Below are 22,571 nucleotides of genomic sequence, written 5' to 3'. Positions count from 1 at the left end.
TGGACAAAGAAAAACTCATCCGGAACAAGTGAGAGTAGTTTTCCGTGTCTCTGTCACAGCAGAGTGTGGGCACGGTTCATCACCACCAGCCCACAAGCTCAGCTCTGAGTGACGTGCGTGTGGCTGCTGGACGGACAGGCGCTGAGCTCTCCGCGGCGCGTCAGCGCACCGACAGGCAGCAGCTGTGGCTGGCGAGTACGGGCGCAGCACACTCTCAGCCAGCAGATCTCACGGGGAGATCTGTGATCTGCTTTTGCTCGCCAGCTGGCACGTTCCGCTGCTGGAGCAGATTAACTGCTGATCAGGGCTGCAATAAATTTGCCATATAAGCCGACACAAGAGCTCTGTGCCTGTAAAAGGCAAGTGTCATTCCCAGCACGTGAAGAGCTGTCGCTGCTTTGTTTAAGGCAAGACTCTCAGATCCTCTGCTCACGGGCAACAGTCCCGCAGGCTCAACAGGCCTCCTTAGATCATCAGGACCAGAGCGCTGGTAGATTTCAGCTCATCAACGAAGGCTTAAACACAGCAGCCGAACCCTCCAGCACGAGTGTGAAGCAGCTGCTGATCGACGGGCAAGACACAGGGTGCTTATGAAGTTCGCTGGACTCTTTATCATGAACACCAGAGATCACTGGCAATGACAGTCCACACTCGCCTATTGGAATTCCTTGTGTGGGCATAAGACACGTGCTTCCGCGTCCACATGGTCATTGTCCATTAATCTCGTTAGAATAGGAATTAGGTATTAGCTTGGCTCATACTTTTTTCCCCGAAAGACTTATATTCACATCATTTACAAGCTGGGCATTGTGACGAAGCTCTGTCACCCAGAATTTGAACCCGCAGCCTCCTCATTACAAGTTAAGAGCTCTGAGGGAAGAGTCCTCCACACTGCTATCCAGGTAAGCACACCGCAGGTCGCCGTGTCCACGGTGCACTTACAGGAACTGAACGACTAACTTCATGAGCCCCCTGCTCTTAAAGCGCCAAGCGTAAAAGATCCAGGACCACAGTGGCTTCTGTCCATGAAGACACTCGCGGGTCACGAAGGGCACAGCCCAGATGAGCCGTCAAGTCAACACTGGACCAGAGTCAGACATTTAACACCATGCTCCTCTCTCCATCCTCTTGAGCACCTGCAGAGGAGACAGCCGCCCCGCTGATGGCAGCAGCCCAGGATTAACAGCACCGGCACCGGCACAAACAGCAGGCCCACACAGATCCGATATATTTCTGTTAGCCGTCTGTGTTTCCACACGCCACACGGATTTCCACAAGAGGAAATGACAGAAGCTCGTATCTTCCATAGTTTCTCTTTATATTATTACAAAACTTTATACAGAAAAAGGCTAAACTCCCCACTGTGTGGAAGACAAAAATAAAAAAATCTCATCAAAAAGCATAAATAATAGAAAAGACAAACTTTTTTTTCTTAAAACAGATACATTCATATGCAATAATATTTTACTACTACAAAAAATAAATAAGTGTCTAAAAAGTTGTCACTGCTGTTTTCCTGCCTCGCTTGTGCACGCTGATCCTCCCTCCTGCTCCTGGGCTCCCTGTGTCCTTGTACAGCCACTCACACCCCGGCGCCTCCTGGGCCGCAGACCTTCAGGTCTCCAGCAGCTCCGGCTGTGAGAAGTCCCCAAGGGCTCTGTCCATGGCCGTGCCTGTGGAGATCCAGCCCGCCGTCTCGGGACAGTCCAGGACCGGCGGACCCCGAGTCTCCCAGCACACCAGCACAGGTCCCTCCGCCTCCCGACAGTGCAGCTCCTCACCTGCCCGAGAGACACGACACTCGCCGGTCAGGAGGAGCAGGCCAGCGGCACAATCGCGAGGGCGGCGGCCGGCGACACAGACGGATTTCCAATCATGCTGCATCTCGGTACTCTTCAGATGCAGTGGCTGAAGTATTTAGCACTTCAGTACTTACAAGACACACTGTGTCCAGCTCTCCCGAAAACACTTTGGCGTCACAGTGCAGAGTCGTTTTTTCCTGTCTCTTTGAGGAAAGGAACAGCCTGAGTAATTCGACGCTGTTCGACACTGAGAGCTGAGTCCAGAACTCCTGCGCTGCGTGGCCCAGCTGCCCTGGGACAGACTTGGGGTCCGTGTGGCCCTCACCAGGGAAACTTCTCTGAGCCGGTCCCAACAGAACCCAGATCTGGGAGTCTGGTTGGGAACTGGGGAGATGATGGTCTCAGGCCTGACTGTGCAAGCTCCTTGTCCAACTACGTCTCGTTTACATAGGAATGGGACACTATCTTCGAGACGCTGAAGTGACTAAACCCCCAGGCAAAGCAAAAGGTGTTTTGATTATACCAAGAACAATACATGTGTCTGTTTTTCTCACTTTTTTCATATGCACTTTTTTAAGGGGTCAATGCTAGCTTTTCTTGTTTTGTGAGAGATGTGTAATTCACAGCACCAAGGCCCGTGTGTGGTCAGAAGACTGTCCGTGCTCCTCCGGGCCGGGGTGTGACAGACGCCAGGGAGCGCTGCCGGCCTTCTGGAGCAGGCAGGAAGACGGACAACTGGGAACGGGCAGGTGGTTCAGAGCCATTGATGCTCTCTGGTCGGGATCAGTATCTTTAGTGGTGGCCAGTGCCAGCGAGCACTTCTAGCAGGAGATTCAGCTGTTCTTTTCACTGGGGAAATAATCTGCCAGCTGACCCACCCCTGAGGTCTGGAGAAGCTCTGAACTGGCCCAAGTGATCAGAAACAGAACCACTTGATCAAACTTCCATGTTCCTTCTGTGTCCTTTAGACTGTCACCAGAAAACCTGCAGAACTGTAGGACTCCGTGCCCAGACCTGACCATCTCCACTGCACAGTCCCAATCCAGAGCCTACAGCAGCACAGCACAGGGATGGTTCACTCTTTTCAGCTGCCCCTGTAAATGATGATGATGCCCTTCTCTTACCTCTCCCTCCTAGCTGGCAGTATTCCCCTGCCTGGCAGCAGGAATGCTGGGAAGGCGGAAGGGTCATGCTGCCTTTCTCCCCTTCCTCGCCCAGTTCCCCTGGGCATTGTGGGACAGTGGGGGTGTCGCAGCCCGGGGTCACATGAGCCAAGGGCATCATCTCCAGCCCATCCTGCTGGCAGGGTGACATGTGATGCATCATGGGAAGAGTGCCATTAGAGAACGTCCCGTTGGTCTTTGTGTAGCATCTGGAAAGCCAAAAAAGCAGCATTAGAGAGAAACATTCAGGTTTTAAAATAAATGAAAATTCCTGGCACAGCTCACATCTCAGCAGGGGGCGTGCGTTACTTCAACACTGGCCTCATGTGTCAAAGCAGAGCCATAGATCGATGCTGAACATGGAAATCAGGATTACAGACAAAATATCAGAAGACACCTGAAGGGGGGCTGCAGTCCTGATTTCTCTGACCAGTTTTTAAATCTCAGTAACAAAATGGATCAATCAAAGGTATCACACATTTTTACAAATACTGAATTAAGCTCAAAATCGCAAACTTTGTGGAGTATGTATGATCGCCACATTGACACAAACCCCTGCTCTCCACCGAATTGTGACAGAAGTAGCCCTTCCTGCTCACTAGGTATTAGGTAATTCCATTAGGTAATTGTCCTAATGGAATGAGATGTACAAGTGAATAAGTACAGGTTGTGCAGCAGACGTTTCACTGCAAAAATATTTCAACATGATCTGCATGCAGACTTAACAAGCAAGTTGTATTTTTTGGCAAAACTTTCTGGAAGTCAAGAGCTACAGTCAAGAGCTGGATTCACAAGCCTGCTTGTTTATAATAGGGCTGCTTCATCTCACCAGACGTACTGTTGCCTCAGTCTGAATCTCAGAATATGTCTATTCTGTGATGTAAACTGGAGGTTTTACAAGTGACTGTGTACATTTTACTTTCATTGTGGTTTGAAATGCGCTCATCCACGCTCATTCTTTCTATCCCTGAAATATGGAAATAGCCTTGTGGTTCCCCTTTAAGCGCCAGAATAGTGGGGCCAACCAGGACCCCCACTGTCTTGCCCAGATGAGAAAGATTCCTGGGGTTCCCTTCAGTCCTGAGACATGGATATCCCCCCGACAGCACGGCCAGCTGTTTCCTAGACAGCGATCTGTGAGCCCCCCGGTGCCGCCGCGAGCCCCATAAACACAGGCCTCGCCAGCAGGCTGGGTGGGGTCTCGAGGCCGGTCAAGCGCGAGCTGGCCGGGGGTCCCTCACCTGTTGTTGTTGCAGAAGTTCTGGCAGCTCATACAGTCCGAGGGGTCCGACTGGGGCAGCGCCGTGTACACGCCGCCCCCCTGCCAATCAAGAGCAGAGGGTTACACCTGGGCGGGGGTCCGGACGCGCCCAGCGAGGCAGGCAGCCGGTCGGACCGCCGGACAGACGGTCAGGTGGGCAGGCGGGCGGCGGGCCGGTCACTCACGTTGTGCGGGCGGTGCGCGCCAGCCAGCAGCGGCGGGCCGCCGGGCAGCTTGTGGTGCAGGTGTGGGCAGCCGCCGGGCAGAGGGCGCAGGCCGCCGTTGGCGTGGCTGGTGCCGGGCAGCGCTGCGTACTCCAGGACGTGGCTGCTCATCTCCGCGGGCTGGTACAGGTACCCGGGAGGGTCGTACTCTGCGGGGCGAGAGGCGGGGGTCAGCGCGGGTCTGTATAGCGCTGTGCCGTGATCGGCGCGCCGCCGGACTCACTGTGCAGGCTGCTCTGCTGTCTGCTCCTCCACAGGCACATGGCGATGAAGGCCAGCAGGATGAGGACCATCACGCCCAGCACGCTGCCCACGATCAGGTACAGCATGTCCCCTCCCCGCTGGCTCTGGACACCGCCTGCGCCGCCGCCCCCCCGCTCCGGGGGCCCTGGGGGCGTCACCGCTCCGGCCCCCCCTCCAGGAGACACGCCGGGGGCCTGTCTGGCTGCAGAGGCAGGAGATTGAGATCACAGATCACTCCCTGTGTTCACTCCTGTCTCTCACAGATCACTCCCCGTGTTCACTGCTGTCTCTCCCAGATCACTCCCTGTGTTCACTCCTGTCTCTCTCCCAGATCACTCCCTGTGTTCACTCCTGCCTCTCTCACCTTTGGTCTCACAGATCATGACGTTGCTGTACTCGCTCTCTCCACCATCGTTGAAGCACTGCATCTTGATGTCATAGGACGTCTCGGGCTGCAGCTGGCCAATCAGGTGCCACTGCTTGTTGCCTGTTGGGAACAGAGGTAAGGATGAGTTCAGAGCTTCCCAGCCTCACACAGCCCTCCGGCCACCTGAGCTCACTGAAGGATTTCACAGAACAGGTCAGATACACATGCAGGCAGACAAGTGGGCCTGAGAGGAGCTGCAGATGTGAGAACTGGTGTCCTCCGTTCCCAACAACGTCTTTCAGGAACTGGAGTGGATTCCAAGTTGCTTAGCTTGGCCATGGCATCTCTTCTGAGCACTCCCTGAACCGCTGAGCACTCCCTCAGCCTAAGAGAGCAGGAAGCAGCTTTAACGGCCCAAGCAAATGGAGAGGAAAGTATGATGGCTGTGGTGCTGATACTTAGGAGTGCCAGTAGGGGGTGCTCACCCTGCGGTCTGTGTGGGTCCAAATACAGTGACGGGGACACTACACTGTAAACAGGCGCCGTCCTTCAGATGAGACATAAAACCGAGGTCCTGACTCTCTGAGGTCATTAACAATCCCGGGGTGTTTCTCGAGAAGAGTAGGGGTGTTACCCCAGTGTCCTGGTCAAATCTCCTCCTGGTCTTTACCCATCATGGCCTCCTAATAACCCCCGTATCTGAACTGGCCTCATCGCTCTGCTCTCCTCCCCACTGAGAGCTGGTGTGTGGGGAGAGGACTGGAGCATCATCATTACGATCATTATGATGCCCATGACGACAGTCGCACCACGTGCTGTGCCTCACGCTCGCTCTGCCTGCTCTGGACAGAAGGCACTCTCAGCTGCGGCCAGGCCAGGCTGGAAAGCGCGTGCCGACAGCCAGAGGCTGTAGGTGGCCTGGGACACTTCTGCATGGAAAATACTGAACAGAGGACCACTTCATCTTGTGAGTCAAGGCTTGAGCAGCGCCTGGAATGACCTCAGCTCCCCTCTCGCTCCATTCCCTCACGCCTGCTGTCAGAATCAAACTCAACCAGCACTATTAGCCTGACTGATGATCTACAGTGTTGCCAAAGCAAAAACATCTTGGCAAAACATGGACAAACATTACAAACATTTACGACAATAAAGTATTATTTGAGAGGCCCAGTCTCTGGTCCCCCGGCTGGGACAGGAGGTCACACACTGGGCTGCAGCTCTGTTCAGAGAGCTGCTCGGATTGTGGCCTGTTCTGGGATCCGAGTTGTTATTTGAGGGATGGGGTTTGTCTAATCCCAGAGGGTTTCTCGGAGTGCAGCGGAAAGTGCGCTGTCTCTCTCTGCTCTCACTTCCTTATCTCCACTGACACCAGGTCTCTCTCCCCTCTTCACTCACTGCCCTCACCCCTCTTTGCCCAGGACCGCCTGTCCCTTCCTGCTCCTCACCCTCCTGCAAGCAGGGAGGGGTCTACTCAGTGCAGGGAACAGAGTGGTGCTGGTGAACCTAACCTCCAGGCACAAATGTCCAAACCAGTGTCCCAGATTGAGGAGACATGATACTGCTCTTCTGGAGGGGTCCAGGCTCACTGCCACCCTGACGCTGCTGTGGCCAGAGGTACTGCTCCCTGGTCTGGAGAAGCCCCTGCTGTGTGGCAGGATGTCTGGGGCTCTTTGGAGTGAAGAGCGCTGTGTGAAGGTAAGAACTGTGCTGTTCTGTTTAGGTTTGCAATCGGAGCGGCACTGGTAGAGTACAGGAGTACAGGAATTCTAGGATGTGTCTCTCCTTGCCCTCATCTTCCAGTAGTGCTCCTCACTTTCCTCGGTCTCCCTCTCGTGAGTTCACCCCCCACCCCTGGTCCGTCAGTCTCGGGGGTGTGGGGTGGAGACAGGCTCTCCTACGAGACCTGGAGAGGTCCAGCTTTCCTACAACACACTGCACCACACAGACTCACCGGTGTGTGTGTGTGTGGAGTGTGTGCAGGGGGTGTGGTGTGTGGTGTATGTGTGTGGAGTGTGTGTGTGTGGTGTGTGCCTGTGTGTGTAAACATAACTATCAGTGACCACCGCTGCAGAAACACACTGATGCGCAAGAGCAAGGGGGAGTGAAGGGACTGTCGGTGCAGAGCAGGCTGGGAGACGGGGAGCAGAGCAGGCTGGGAAGAAGACCCAGCACACAGGCTGTTAACATTCCTCACTGCAACCTGAGAGCCTGTCCTGCCAGGTGTAGGGTTTCAGTTCTGGGCCATTAGTGAGGCAGTCATTCATTAAAGCCTCATTACCCAGCCCTGCTCTCAGGCACAGCAGCTGACCTCGCTGACCTCTCCCTCCCCATGCCCCCCACAGCCCTTCAGCACTCGCACTCTTCCCATCAGAATCCTGCTGCCGCCCTCTTCGCCTCTCCCACAGCGCCTCCTGCTGGCGTCTCGGGGTCGCTGAGCTCTCTCAGACCTGTGCTCGCTTTGTTAAGGGGATTGTGGGAGACACACTCCGCGCAGAGTGGTCAGAAGTAAAAAGCCACGAGAGCAATCGGCCAAGCTGGGCTCTACCACGCCCCCAGCTGAGCCGGTTCTGTAGTGGGGGCAGGTCCTGGAGGACCGGGAAGAGTGAGCGGACTCGGCTCGTTAAGAGGAGAGTGGGAACGAGCCCCAGGAGACGCCAGGTGAGTGCAGGGCTCCTGGCTCAAGAGCCCAGCTCCTCCACTGCCTGAGGTCACAGCGCCCTCACCTTCCACGACGTCCCTCTTGTAGTCGCTGTCGTTGTCGCTGTCCGTGGGGCGGTAGTAGATGTAGAAGCCCTGGATGGGGGTGTTGTTGTTGCTGGAGGGTGTGTACTGCGGGGAGAGAGATGGAGAGGCTCAGAGACAGTCCTCAGACAGTACTCAGTCGACTGCGGGGAATGATCTTATCATGGATAATGATCATGATAATCCCTCTGAAGCGATGGGAGCCTTTCTCTGTATCTGGGGCCCATTCGATGTTCTTAGAAGTCATAAGGCTTTCATTACAAAGACAGGGCACAGGAATGGGATTAAGGAATCACGGCTCTCAGCAAGCGCAGATTAGGGGGTGATTGACGAGCGAGTGATGGAGGGGCTGGGATCATGGGAAACCGTCCTGCCGGTCTCTGGCTCTTGTCAGCACCTCAAGAACAACCCCTGTCCCCGGCCCCGCGGACACTATCTGGTGTCTGATGGGAGGTCTGACGGTCTGTGTAAGCGCGATGCGTTGAGCTGCGCGTGGAGCCCCAGAGACCTCCTTCAGAGCGGCCTTTCCGCGAGAAAAACAGCCTTCTGCTGCAGGGCAACGTCCCCGTGGCTCCACAGCTCCCCTCCGCCCAGCCGGAGATCCTGCGATCCCGTGGGATCGGCCCGCTTCAGCAGCCAACAGCCCCAGAGGGGCAGGAAGAGGATCACAGTCCTGAATCCACGCCCAGCCCGCGGGGGCACGTGCGTCGTGGCCACTTACGGTCCAGCGCAGGATGATCTGAGTGTCGCTAACAGCGTCGGTGGAGGAGATGTGGGGGCCGGCGACAGGACGGGTGGTGAAGTGCGTGCTGACTGCAGGCACATGGTACGGCCTGGAGGGGGCACTGTGCGGACTCTCCCCGTAGGTGTTGATGGCGATCACCCGGAAACGGTACGTTGCCCCTGGAACACAGGAGGACAGAGAGGCGTCTCGGAACAGAACAGTGGTGACCGCATGAGGCAGGAAGAACCTGAGGTCACGACCTTCCAGAGTCTTACAGAGTGTGGGGCGTCCCCCAGGGCTCTGACTCGGACACTCCGGGAGTGTGGGGCGTCCCCCAGGGCTCTGACTCGGACACTCCGGGAGTGTGGGCGTCCCCCAGGGCTCTGACTCGGACACTCCTGGTCTTTGAGACGCGCCCGCGGTCTGAACCCTGCAGAATTCGGAAGCGCCAGGTCCAACCCCTCTGTCTCGCGCTGCCGGCCTCACCTGGCTCCAGGCTCCGGACCTCCACGGACAGCTTGAGCGGCGAGATGTTGTCGGCCGCGGGGACCCAGTCGGCGCTGCGGCCCTGCTTGCGGTACTCCACCCGGAAGGCGGTGATGGGGGAGCCGCCGTTGGCCCGCGGGATCCAGGTGACGTACACTGAGCTCTCCGTCGCCATGGAGATGGTGGGCCGGTCTGGAGCCTCGGGCACTGGGGAGGAGAGAACCAATCAGGGGGCTGGGAGCATCTGCAGCCAATCACTGTGCTCTCTCGCACCCTCACTCCTGTTCCCCTCCCCGGCTCCGGAGACTGTGGACGGCCTCCGGGACCCACCAGAGGAGGCGCTAGTCTGCGCTGGCGGCCATGTTCCCACAGCAACGTGGACATTGCTGACGGGCTTTTTGGCAGCTCGGGTGACGAGGTGAGCGACCCAGTTGGCTGTCCAGTCTCTCGTTGAGTCGTGCCACAGGCGCCGGCGAGAGCGATCTCTCGTCTGACTGCTCTCCCTAGCCCTCATCCTGCCCCCAGTCCTCAGCCTCCCCGCGAGACCAGGATTAGTCCTGCAGTGTCACACTGGGCCCTGAAGGGCCAGAGAATTCACCTGTCACATCTGTTCAGTGACACTCCGAAACAAAACATCTGCTCATGTTCCTGATATCGCTATGAATGCGTTGTGTTTCCCCTGATGCTTAATGAACACTTTGGGTCAGATTGCTCCACTGTTTCTGCCACCTTTAACTTGTTAAGATTTGAAATGTGCATCTATCCCTGCCCTCCCCTTGTTAACTCAAACAGATGTTCAGGTTGTAAAAAACACAAAAACAGCACCAAATAAAGAACCAAACTAGACACTACACTCACAGGACAAGCATGCTGTAGGAGCAAAGAGTACTCACTGTGCAGGCACTGCGCCAGAGAGCCAGGGAGAGAGAGTGCAAGAGACGGGGTTAGTGAGAAGCAACTGAAGACACACGCACACACGCACACACGCACACGCGCACACGCGCACACGCGCACACACACACCCACACACACCCACACACACCCACACACACCCACACACACCCACAGCAGTGGGCAGGGCTGTGAACTCACATCCTGGGTGGGTCACTGCTCTCGTGCCCTTGACTAAGAGACCTCCATCAGACCACTTGAGCAGAAGCAGTGTACAGCATCACTTTGGAAAAAAGCATGAGCTGAAGCTCGTGGTGTGTTGAGACCCCCAAATGACGGCGTGATGTTGCTACCAAGAGATGTCTGTAATCATCCTCATCATGTCTGCGCACTTTACACTGGCTGAATGTGGAAGCCAGCCTTTTTGAGAAGTGACCTCATGCTCTAACACTTCCAAGGCAAGATGTGTGGACAAGCCATGAGTCGCAAGAACTGGCTGCCCAGAACCGGTGTGTTTGTGGTGGCTCTCTCTTGTGGTTGGTGTTGTGTCACACTATGTCAACATGGCCTCATCAACAGTCCAGAGAGTAAAATGAGACTATACAACACTTTCCCAGTAATAAACACAAAAGAATACAGTCAACACATTTCAGTATTATTCATTATCATCTCATTTCATCATGATGCTGATCCAATGCAGCCCTCATACTGAAGTCCACAGCCCACCAGAGCCATGCTGCGCCATCTGAATCGAGGTCAAGGGGGGCTTTGGGGAATCCAGACCCTTCAGGAGGTCAGCCCGGACACTGGAGTGGACAGCCCTGCTGTTACGAGCAGTGCCCGGCATCTCTAATGTCTCTACTGTCCCAGAGTCAGGAGCTCCACTGACATCCCATCTGAAAGATGGCCCTGGAGGAACAGCGCCCCTTACTGGCCTGCCGTGCCAACCCTAACCCTGAGCCGGGACCGCAGAGGAGAATCCCGCTCTCGGACCCGAGACACACTTACCCCGGTCGTGCACCACCACCCCGAAGTGCGTGTTCAGGGCCTCGCTGGCGGGCAGCTTCTCGGGCCTGCCCGCAGGCGGAGAGGGGCTCCTGCTGGAGGGGCCGCTGCGCTCTGCGGGGAGCGAGGGAGAGGAAGACAGAGGGAGAGGAAGACGCTGGTCACTGCTGCTCAGATATCCGAGAGGTAACCCCTCCTGCACGGAAGAGCTGTCTTCCAGCAGAGTAGTTCATCATGCCTTCTGCCTCGGTAGCTCAGACTATTAGGAGGCCATGAGGGGAAAAGACCCGGGGGAAATTTACACCCTTGCTCTTTTCGAGAGACGCCCTGGGACTTCTAATGACCACAGAGAGTCAAGACCTCGGTTTTACATCTCATCTGAAGGATGGCACCTTTTTTACAGTATAGTGCCCCCTGCTGGCCCCACTGACACCTCTCCCAGCAGCAGCCTCAGCTCTCCCAGGAGTCTCCCCTCCAGGTACTGGCCAGGCTCTCACTGCTGGGCTCCAGTGGGCGGCCAGCTGGGAGCTGCAGGGTGATGCCACAAGGGCTCTCAGCATGTTCCCAGTTAGTTCCCGGTGGTGGATTTGTGGCCCAGCTGACACCCTGGAGTGGCCTCAAGCTCTGCTTCCCCCTTTCCCCCAGCCGGTGGGGTGCTGTATGGAGCACCCCTGGGACCTACCCTTGCCGGTGCGGAAGGTGAGCATGGCGGGCTGGCCGTCCCCGCCGGCGCTCCGGGCCACCATGAGGACCTCGTACAGACTGGAGGGCTCCAGCTCAGACAGGCGCAGGGCCTTCTCGCTGCCCGGCACCCGCACCGTGTGCCAGCCTCCCAGCACAGTGCCCATCTCGTCCAGCTGCAGGACACAGACACACACACACGAGCGCACACGCCAGACACACACACACGCACGAGCACACACGCCAGACACAGACACACGCACGCACGAGCGCACACGCCAGACACACACACACACGCGCATGAGTGCACACGCCAGACACACACACACACGCGCACGAGTGCACACGCCAGACACACACACACACAGGCACGAGCGCACACGCCAGACACACACACACGCACGAGCACACACGCCAACCCCACATGAGAATAAACAACACACAAAAACAAAACAAGAGAGAGAGAGGAGAGAGGAGCTGTCAGAGTCTGGACGTCTGTGACGGGGCTTGCTGCCTACAGCCCCACGCACACGAGACAGGAGGCCAGGAGGGACCAGCTGCCCCACCAGCTGTAGGGCTCCGCTACATGGAAATCGCCTCTCCTTTCTTCCAGACATCGCTCACTCTTATCACTCTGCTGCAACAGGCTCACGCGGACCTGTCTGGAGCAGCCGGGAAGTGGAGGGTGCATACAGGCTACAGTGTGGAACGGGGTACAGTGCTGAAACGTGGGGCGCACGCCTGTGGACACCCACCTTTCGGTACTTCACGAAGTAGGCAATGATGGGGCTGCCCCAGTCCCGGCCGGCCCGCCACTCCAGGTCGTACACGTCTGGCTTGTGAGTCTGTGGGGGGCTGGTGATGATTGGCGCTTCAGGGGTGGGCGTGTCGCTGGTCCTCTCTGTGGGTGGGGCCAGGCTGCCTCCTAGCCCCTCCTCCTGCGCGGGTGGCTCCTCCCCCTCATCACTCTGGACAGGGTGAGCTGAAGGCGGAGCTTCGGGAGCCACACCCACTGTGCTGGTCTCCAAGGGTGCTGTCAATCAAGCAGAAGAGTATTGTTATTAGCTGCTTGAAGAGTTTCAGATATAAAGTGATCATTTCCACAAAGACGGACATGTGCTAGGGCATTGCAGTCCAGAAACCAGGAATATAAGGAACCCCTACAATGCAGAAAATCTGTTAGATTCCTTGGTACTTTGTAAAAAAGAAACAAGTTTTCAGTTTTCTTTATTCAACACTAATGACTATGCTGAGGTTTACTCCAGGATTAATTAACTAACGAAAAAATACAATCATGTAACAGCACAAAAGAAATAGTTTAAGAGAATGTGAATCCTGACAAAATCCAAGCTTGTTTTTCTTTCAGCTTTACATGTTCTAACTACACCTGTCACTGATTGTCAATAAGGAATGAAGGATGGGGAATATATTAAATATATTATTTAATGGGATACATTAAGGCACCCTTCCTAGACTGAAGAGCAGCAATAATCCTGTCTCTGAGACCGCTATCGATATCTTCTGACCCACAAACCTGAACACCCAGACCAGACTGCCAGGTTCTGATCTGATATACAGGTGCAGCTCCTCATGATCAGCTAATCTTGTGCACTTGTGCTCATTCCCTTCTCGGCCGATGTGGCAGCAGTAAGGATGCACTCGCTTTTTCACACAAGCCTACCGACTGTTGGCCGATTATTCTGTTTAGTCATTCAGTTCAAGCTTTGTCTCCTTTGTGAAATTCGTTTTACAGCACACTCGCAACATAACAATGACAGACGGACAGAACTAACAACCAAGCAAGAGAAGACAGTGAGGACACATTGTTTGAAAGAGATGTTGCAGTGGGGATGAAGACTCCCTGTATCTGTTAGTTTCACCCCTGGGACACAGAGGGGTTGGAGTGAACTCACAGTGGAGGGGTGAGACACAATCCATAACTCGCTCTGCTTTCTTTGTCACCCTGCTTGAAGAGGATATTGAAAGCGATCTGATTTGCCCCAGTGGATCTGCTTCTTATTTTGACTAATTTTTCCCAGCCTATTACAATCAATGGTACTGATGTTACCAAACCAGCAGGTGAGACGGTGTTTTTAATACGCTTTCAATAAAAAAACTTGTAGAAAAGTGTTAGGATCCTGTCTGTCTGTCTGTCTGTCTGTGAGCAGCTCCAGTACTTGACGTCATTGACCATTCTGACTCTCTGACCTTTAATTACAGTAGGCTGGGGGGGGTGCACTTTCTCTTAAATCAATGACCAGCTCCTTTGTTTTTAAGGCCAATACTTGCCAAGAGAACTGAACTCTCACCATTAAATAAAACCATTTAGAAAGGGTCCATGCTAAATAACGACAAATTAAGACGTGTGTGTTACTTGTCACATGTGGTTAGATTTATCTGGACTTGGTGAGGACTATATCTTCTTCTGTATAACTTTCTTTTTCACATCGCTGTATTAAATAGTGTTTGTACAGCTCAGTCTCCGCTCATCTCCTCCGCGCTACTGGGAAGGTGCTCGAAGAAATTCAGACACAACAAGATAAACACAAAAACATCCCATACAGAAAAAAGAAAGTAAATAAACGCAACAATAAGAGGATGAAAACAGAGGAGAGGTATCCGAGTGTCCAGGGCACTGGTCCAGGCTGTTGGGTTTATCTTACAAAACAAACTAGCCTCAAGCCAGTAACTCTACACCAGGACCCGAGCCCAGCTGTCCCACATTCCTCTCCTGGGCCATTAACATACCAGAGCCCAGCCTCCTCCCCCACCTCTGCCTCAACCCAGAAACACTTCCAGGAAGGGCTGATGGGCGTTTTCAGCTCTAAATCATTGTTTAAACTTATCAGCAGACTGATGAACATTTATTTCCGTAACCAATGAAAATATTTCCCTTTTTTTTGCCAATGAACGTATTTTCATTTGCCCCAAGAAGTTCTAATGAATCTTCAGGCTTTTGCGTCATCCTTGTCATTTCAGAATCGGAACAAATGGTACGGCACCTGATTGGACGGTGAGCATCCCAGAGGACTGGGCAGAGCCAATCCCGTTGTCCACAAGGCACTGGTACACGCCCTGGTCCTGGGGCCCTGCAGAGGCGATGCGGAGGGAGGAGCCGGAGAGCTGGAGGCGGGGCGAGGGCGCGAGGGGGGCGGAGTCCAGCAGCCAGGTGACGTTGGGGGCGGGGTTTCCCCTGGACGCGCAGGTGAAGTTCACAGACGAGCCCACAGACACAGACCGGTCCGACAGTCCCTGTGACACCGAGGCCGGCTCTGTTGAAGGGAGGCGAGGGAAAGAGAGGAAGAGAGGGGAAAAAAGAGAGACAGCTTGAAATGGACCGGAAACCCAAACGATGCAGGAGCCAACAGGCCGGACAGGATGATGCTGTCGGGCTGTGCCACATGGTGGAAGCCCTGCGCAGAGGACAGGGTTCCGAGACGGGACGCACGGCTCGGCCACGGCCCGCCACTCACCGAGCACTTCCACGGTGTAATCGGCGCTGACCACCCTGCCCGTCTGGTCCCGCGCCGAGCAGCGGTAGGCGCCCCCGTCGCTCCTCGCCGCGCTGTCCAGGACCAGGCTGTGGTGCTGCAGCCTCCGGCCCGGCCCGAGAGCCACCTGCCGCCCCTCCCGGGTCCAGCGCACGGCGGGGGCGGGCCGTCCCGCCACGATGCACTCCAGGACCAGGGGCTGCGCCTTGACCACGGACACCGTCTGCGGGGAGGTGGGGTACACTATCCGCAGGGGGGCGGGGGCGGCGGGGTCGGCCGGGCCTGGCGGGGGGACAGACAGTGGGAAAGTCAGGGCCGGCTGTCCCCGCCCCCCCAGAGCGCCGGCGCAGGGAGAACAGGGGCCGGACTCACGTGTGACTGCCAGCCTCTGGCCGTGGGGCTCCAGCCTGGTCTCCTGGGTCACCGGGTTGTGCGCCCCACACCTGTACGTGCCCTGGTGCTGGGGCGACACGGCCCGGATCTGAAGGCTCCCAGACGGAAAAATGAAGAAGTCTCCTGGCAGGAGGAGGGGAAGGGCAGGTGAGTGCGGGCCGCGTGGGGAGACGCCATTTCTAACTTGTTCGCCCCGTAAAGTCAGCAGAAATGCAGAAGATGAGAAACCCCCAGATGGGCCCTACTTCATCAGAGGTGAGAGTGCGACCTATAGCCTCCTCTCTCCCTCCCGCCCCTCGGCCATGCGCACCTGGGACCAGCCCTCCCAAGACCATACCTGTGGACTGCTCCAGCCACTGCCCTCGAACCCTGAACCGCGGCACAGCCGGAGGGGTGCTCGGAGGAAGCTGGCACCGGATCAGCGCCGTGCCGCCCTCCTCCGCCTTCACCAGCCGCCGGGGCAGATCCCTGAACGCCGAGATCTCTGCCAAGAGACAGCGGGTCAACTCTGCACCGGTGTGTGTGTGTGTGTGTGTGTGTGTGTGTGTGTGTGTGTGTGTGTGTGTGTGTTGTTGCAGCAGGAGCAGGCAGGATGTGTATGCGTGTGCGCGTGCGTGTGCGCGTGCGTGTGTGTGTGTGTGTACTGCAGCTGGAGCGGGCAGGATGTGTGTGTGTGTGTGCGCGTGTGTGTGTGTGTGTGTGTATGTGTGTGTCCGCGTGTGTGCGCGTGTGTACCGCAGCAGGAGTGGGCAGGGTGTGTGCGTGGCACTTGGCGCGTGTGGGCTGCCTGTACCTGCGATGGTGATGTGGGCGTTCCGGCTGGCGATGGCCCTGCTCCCGAGCTGGGCAACGCAGAAGTAGCGGCCAGTGTGTGGCGGGTGCAGAGCGCGGATGGCGAGCGCGCCGGGCCTCAGCTCCAGCTCGGGGGGCAGGGCCGCGGGGTCCAGCGGGCGTCCCTCCCACAGCCAGGACACCCGCGCCTCTTCGGGCTGGGCCGAGCAGCGCAGGAGCACGGGCCCCCCCGGCCGCTGGGTGGCAGAGACGGGCTCCTCTCGGAACGACAGCCGGGCACCTGGGCAGGAGACAGGCGGGGCTGCGGTCAGAGCAACCGGAGACGGAGACTCACACTCACACTCACACTCACACTCACACTCACACTCACACTCACACTCACACACTCTGTGTGGGGGCTCTGGGCAATCACAGCGATCACAGTGGACCCTCCGGCGATGGACAGAGAGACCCCCCCTCCCACTGCCCCTCTTACATGAGCAGCCGAGGATGGAGGCCAGGCTCAGACTGAGGCACACGAGCCGAGGCAGGGCCCCCAGACTGGAGTCCATAGCGCACGCTCGCTCCACAGGCCTGTCCCGGGACCCCAGCAGACACCTGCCGCACACAGAGACGAGACAGCAGAATTATGGAGCGCTTTCATCATTCTGACACGAGAGCTTCTTGCTGTTGGGCTGCAGGAGCATGTTGAGAGTCCAGCAGGAGCTGTGGCACGATACCGCAGAACACATCGACTGGACTGCGCGTTCACCAGAGTCAGTGCGCTCGGAGCACCCCCGTGCTGTGAATGAAGTGCTTGAAGCATCTGCAGGGATTTCATGCACAGTATCCAGCTGGGTGAAACACATCAGAGTACTGCCAGAGCACGAAAGACCACCAGATACTTACTGCTGAGCTACTGGACACAGCACAGCCCTGCACTCACACACACACACTGAGCTACTGAACACACTGCAGGCCAATAGCTCGTTGAAGCTCGTTGACGTTGGACCCCTACCGTCAGCACAAACGATGAAACCCCCCTCATTCGTTTGTGCTGCTTTTGTTCCCGAGATATAGCGCCTTGTTTTCCCGGTGATCACGGGACCATGAGCGGTTCCATGACCTCCAGTGCCGATTTCACGCGTCTGTTACCGGTGCGAGAGTAATAGTTCTGCAGTTGTGTTCTTCTGTTTGCCCGGGTGGCGGGCGGCGGCGGCGGATTTTGCATTTATTATCGGTGTCTTCTGTGCGTTTGTGTGAGCAGGAAAATTAAATTTGTCACGAATATCACACCCTGATCAGAAGAGTTGCGCCTTCTTTTCCTGGCTGTGCCGTCACTATGACGTACAAAACAGCAAAGTCACGAACACCAGATCTTTTGATCAGTTGACCCCAGACTTTTCAGCCTTTACACGAATAGACAGTCTAACATTTAGGGAGGAGTTACTATGTGAGTTCATTGGGTTAGGTGTTTTCTTTTAATTTTTAACCATGTTCTCGAAAACGTATTGCTTGTGTACTCCTTTCATTGGTGAAAAGACACCAGTTTCCACATTACCGCTGACACAACACGAGAGCCCATATTCACATTCTTAGGTATTAGTTTCAAGATCGATAAAATGTAACAATAAAAAACTAAATTCAGAGCACATGCATAATAATATAGTGATCATCGACTTTATATTTCTATTCATTTTTGAAGTTCAAAGCAGAAGGTGTTTCCCCTACCTTAAATATACGATTACAATTGTTCAAATACCATGTTTTCATTACAGAAAGCAGGGGAGACAGTTATATTGCAAATAAAATATGTATTTACCCATTTCGACTGGGGCATCACGGTCATGGTGCCACTATCTGTTACGACATTAAGTCCATATATCGCGATATGAAATACGGCAAAAATGCCCCGCCCCCATGTCGCGACATGCAGTCCATATGTTGCGATAGGACATACCCTGACACGATATGCTGACCCCATTTTGCAACACAAAGTTCATATATCGCGACTCATCCTATCTGGGTATATCATTGTCCTGATATGAGACCTTGGTTGCGACAGCGGTGCCAGGGTGGCATGGAAGCAAGGCGCCATTCGTGATATACACTGCCGATATACATGCGATATACATGAGGTCCCTATCATGACATGCTGCGGAGGTCTTGTCCGATGGTATCCCACAGTTACACGTTTGGCAACAGCGTGTCACGGTAGGGAAAGAAAAGGAAAAAAATTATATCAGAAAATAAAAACCATAGATCTCACCACCACGGTGATTTTACATGCATTACAACCACAGGTTTATGTCATAGATGGTTAACTTGTTATATTATTCACTTCTAAGGAGGCTCCTATGTTTATGGATATAGTCTTTGAAATGTTAAGGGTTCGAGCTAAACTGTAACAGAACTCGGCAGACCGGGTCACTGGAGGTCAAAGTCACCGCGCATGGTCCCGTGATCACCGGAAAAACAAGGCGCTATATCTCGAGAACGAAAGCAGCACAAACGCTACTTTCAACGGCACAAACCGGCACAAACGTAGCAGTAACGATTGAGGTGGGTTTCATCGTTTGTGATGTGTGTAGGGGGCAGCTTCACGGAACTTTTACCTCGCCTTTAAATATTCAGTGGACCTGAGCATAACATACCAGAACGTGCAGACACGCAAGGGAGTAAATGGATCGCAACAAGGATAATATCGAGTGAGGCGCCATAAGAATAAAAACTGCGAAGGTATTAAAATATTAAGTTCTGAAGATCTTGTTTGATCCTTCTTGATGCTTTTGAACTTGTATGAAACCCAAATTAGTATTCTATTTTCAATGCCAAAAGACACCTAATTTGGAAATTCGTGACTTCCCAGAAGACTTAACACTGAATTGTTATAGTCGCATTACAGTGCTAACCAAATCATCGTACCAATTCATCTGCTAATAAAAGCGTCAAATACATACTTTCACTTACAAATACTGCAGGGCATTTAGAGGTGATATGAATAGTTATCTGTAAAATGCACACCCGCATCTATCCGTCAATATTGTCTCAATGTTATTCATGCATTCCAAACGTGTCGTTTGTTTACAGGAGAAATCTGAGCTCCTCTGCGTGCTCAGCTCCTGCAGGTGGAGCGTGTATCAGCCGCTACAAGCAAACGCGCGCACTGCCGCTTGTGCTCGGGAAGCCAGGCTGTCCTCCTCAAACCCAAGACGCCTGTAGCATCTCATGTGTCTTATTGGTGTCGGGACTGGTCTGGCCATCTACGGAAAAACGTAGATATGTGCATTTGTTTCGCCACGTCGGCTAATAAACCAAAAACGCGGCGCTAGAGAGCTCTAAAGCGTCTGACGACAACGACAGCCAATTAGGCTACGGCTACGCATGCACCGCCCCCTACATTTACATCACTTTCTTATTGGTCACAAAAGATACAGCGAGCCAATCGCAAATCACAAACGATGAAAAAAAGCAAACAAGTAACATTAAAAAGCAAATCATGTAACGCAAACGAGAAATAAAATCTTAAATGTCTTTGGACTGATTGGGTAGGCCTGGGACATACGCCCCTGGTAAGAACATGCAATTGTTTGCTAGTGTTCGCTTTTTGAGACTACACCCGCAACTCTTCTGATTAGGTATGTGATATTCGTGACAAATTTAATTTTCCTGCTCACACAAACGGACAGAAGACACCGATATTAAATGCAAAATCCACCGCCGCCCCCTACCCGGGCAAACAGAGGAACACAACTGCAGGACTGTTACTCTCGCAGCGGTAACAGACGCTTGAACTCGGCAGACGTTGTCACTGGAGGTCAAAGGCACCGTGCACGGTCACGTGATCACCGGAAAACCAAGGCGCTATATGTCGGAATTGAGAGCAGCAAACGCAGCACTAACGAACGAGACCGGTTTGGTTTCCCTACGACGTTGTAGGGGTGCTGAGTGACTTCACACCCCCCAAAAAGAAGGCGCTATATCTCGGGAAAAAAAGAAGCTGGGAAGTTACTTTCAACAGCACAAACGCAGCACTAACGAATGAGGGGGTTTTATCGTTTGTGCTGTCTGTAGGGGTCCAACTTCACCGAGCTCTTCCCTCTACACAGAAAAAGAAGGAACCAGCCGCTGCAGAGACAGATACCAGTTCACCCGCAAGACCACAGTCCCAGCGCACAGCGTGTAACAACACCGTAGCATCAACAGTATGTCATCTTTGAAAGACAAAAATGCCAGACAAATTCAGAGTAAACAGGACACGAGATCCGTCATCTTAAATCAGAAAGAGAATCAGACCACAGACACTGGACACAGGCAGACCTGGCTGCCCAGAGAGGACAGGCTGTGCTCCCACTGCCAACAGGGAGAAATAGACAGAGGTGTACTGCCTACTGCACTGCGACAAATATTCTGGGATTAGAGAAACATTCTTTCCCAAATTTACACATCTAATCCCAGAATTCCAACACCTGCCATAATCACAGCAACTCCCAATCCTACTGGGAGAGGGAGGAGGGAATTGAGCCTGTCTTTCAATAATAATAATACAGTGTGTGATCTCCTGTCCCAGCCTGAGGAATAGACAGTGAGCCTGTCTCTCAATAATAATAATACAGTGTGTGATCTCCTGTCCCAGCCTGAGGAACAGACAGTGAGCCTGTCTCTCAATAATAATAATACAGTGTGTGATCTCCTGTCCCAGCCTGAGGAACAGTGAGCCTGTCTTTCAGAGCATCTCTATGTCTGTATGTAAATGTATTATGATGTGTCTGTATTGTAAATGTCTCTAGATGTTGTGTTAATTGTATATGCTTTGGCAACACTCATTTATTCATTGGTCATGCAGATAAAGCTTCTTGAATTGAACTGAAATGAAGAACATTACAGGAGTCAGTCTGGGAGCACAGACATGCAGTGTAGCAGCGGTTCTTCCACACTGCCTGTGCGTCTGAGTGTCCGGAGACCAGAGACAGCAGCTCACATCACAGGCAGCCCCAGAAAGGCACAGATAACCTAAATAACTTCACCTCTACAGCTCTTGTACTTTCTCAGTGCTCATGTGCTCATCTTACCCACACTAGCACCAAACTTGTGTCCCAGATTTTGAAAGTCTTGGAAATCACTTTGACACAATACATACGAAACAAGCAGTAAAAATACGTTATGTGCAGTGTAATTGATATAAAATGGTCCACCAGTCGGGCATGATGAGGTATCCCAATACGATTGTCAATGATACGGGGCATTTGTACTATTTTACGAACCAAAAAAAGCATTTTTCCACCTGAGCCAGAACTTCAGCACGTCGGCAAGCAAGAACTTGATTTCGGAACTGAACCCTTCTCACAGCACAGGCAAGTCAGAGCTTGGCTGCCCCTTCAAGGAGCTGAAAAGACCACGGCTGACTTATCCAGCCTATAACACACGATCCCTTTCCCACACAAGCTTTCAGAACTATCAGGCGTGATGTGCCCCCCGTCAGTTGCAAGATTAATAAAATCCTGCTACCTTCAAGATAAGAGGAGAGCAATATCTAAACACCAAGTCGCTAAGCCTGGGTCTTATGCAGTGTCTTACAAATGCAGGATATTCGGCAATCTGTTTGATCTCGTCTGTTTGATGTGTAAGTGGGAGACTGAACCCCAGCTAGACTGGTTTTGAAGGAGTCCCAGGAGGTTTCGAAAGCCTCATTTCCACACGTTCAAGAAGGACTGGAAGCGATCATCCGCAGACCGTGACCGCGGCACGTTCCCCGAGCTGGGGCGGGCGCTGGCGAACCCAATCTGCACAGCAGCAGAGGAAGAGAGCAGGAAGCTCAGGAAATAATACACTCCGTCTGCTCCTCACTCACGCGCCACCAACACACACACATCCTGGAGGTCAGAGGTCAAGGCCATACACGGAGACGAGACGGCTGCCAGGTCCCCCTCCACCCCCCGCACCCAAAATTCCCAGAGCGGACAGGCCAGAACTTCCTGTCCGGGTTGTACTGGGAACACAAATCCCAAGGTGAACGTACAGAACAATCTGCTTCAGGACTTCATTCAGATTCCGATATACCACAGCCACTCCAGGATCATCCTCTGGGAATATTCCTGCAGCCTCGGAGAACAGGGTATCACCTCCTCCTGTACCCTGTACCTGGGGCAATGCTGGAGTCTGCTGGTGCCAACAACCCCAACATGATTTCTTATACTGGGACTCCCAGCGCACCCATCACTCAAGAATCAATCAACTCTGTGGGCTGGCAGAGTGCCTCTGGATTATACCAAATCACAAGTGGGATTTCATTAACGACTGGAGCACTGGGTATGTATCTCACGAGCA

General features: G+C 53.9%; 1 protein-coding gene across 3 annotated transcripts in view; it reads right to left on the bottom strand.

The window, feature by feature from the left end:
- Positions 1-1,301: 1,301 nt before the first annotated feature.
- The window catches only part of cdon (cell adhesion associated, oncogene regulated), a 33,837-nt gene continuing 12,567 nt past the window's right edge, over positions 1,302-22,571 (bottom strand). For all 3 annotated transcript variants that reach the window (XM_015337529.2, XM_015337532.2, XM_069182396.1), the window contains exons 2-19: positions 16,741-16,862; positions 16,267-16,545; positions 15,811-15,957; positions 15,453-15,596; positions 15,063-15,362; positions 14,592-14,861; positions 12,345-12,622; positions 11,591-11,765; positions 10,912-11,022; positions 9,013-9,219; positions 8,524-8,705; positions 7,784-7,889; positions 5,058-5,180; positions 4,674-4,895; positions 4,412-4,599; positions 4,207-4,286; positions 2,927-3,174; positions 1,302-1,781 (exon numbers count right to left, since the gene is read on the bottom strand). In XM_015337529.2, coding sequence (XP_015193015.2) covers positions 1,615-1,781; positions 2,927-3,174; positions 4,207-4,286; positions 4,412-4,599; positions 4,674-4,895; positions 5,058-5,180; positions 7,784-7,889; positions 8,524-8,705; positions 9,013-9,219; positions 10,912-11,022; positions 11,591-11,765; positions 12,345-12,622; positions 14,592-14,861; positions 15,063-15,362; positions 15,453-15,596; positions 15,811-15,957; positions 16,267-16,545; positions 16,741-16,816 — 3,303 coding nt within the window. In that variant the 5' untranslated portion in view covers positions 16,817-16,862 and the 3' untranslated portion in view covers positions 1,302-1,614. The remainder of the gene's footprint in view (positions 1,782-2,926; positions 3,175-4,206; positions 4,287-4,411; positions 4,600-4,673; positions 4,896-5,057; positions 5,181-7,783; positions 7,890-8,523; positions 8,706-9,012; positions 9,220-10,911; positions 11,023-11,590; positions 11,766-12,344; positions 12,623-14,591; positions 14,862-15,062; positions 15,363-15,452; positions 15,597-15,810; positions 15,958-16,266; positions 16,546-16,740; positions 16,863-22,571) is intronic.

The sequence above is a fragment of the Lepisosteus oculatus genome, chromosome 23, assembly GCF_040954835.1.
Source record: "Lepisosteus oculatus isolate fLepOcu1 chromosome 23, fLepOcu1.hap2, whole genome shotgun sequence".
NCBI lineage: Eukaryota > Metazoa > Chordata > Actinopteri > Semionotiformes > Lepisosteidae > Lepisosteus > Lepisosteus oculatus.
This window is presented reverse-complemented; position numbering and strand designations above follow the sequence as displayed.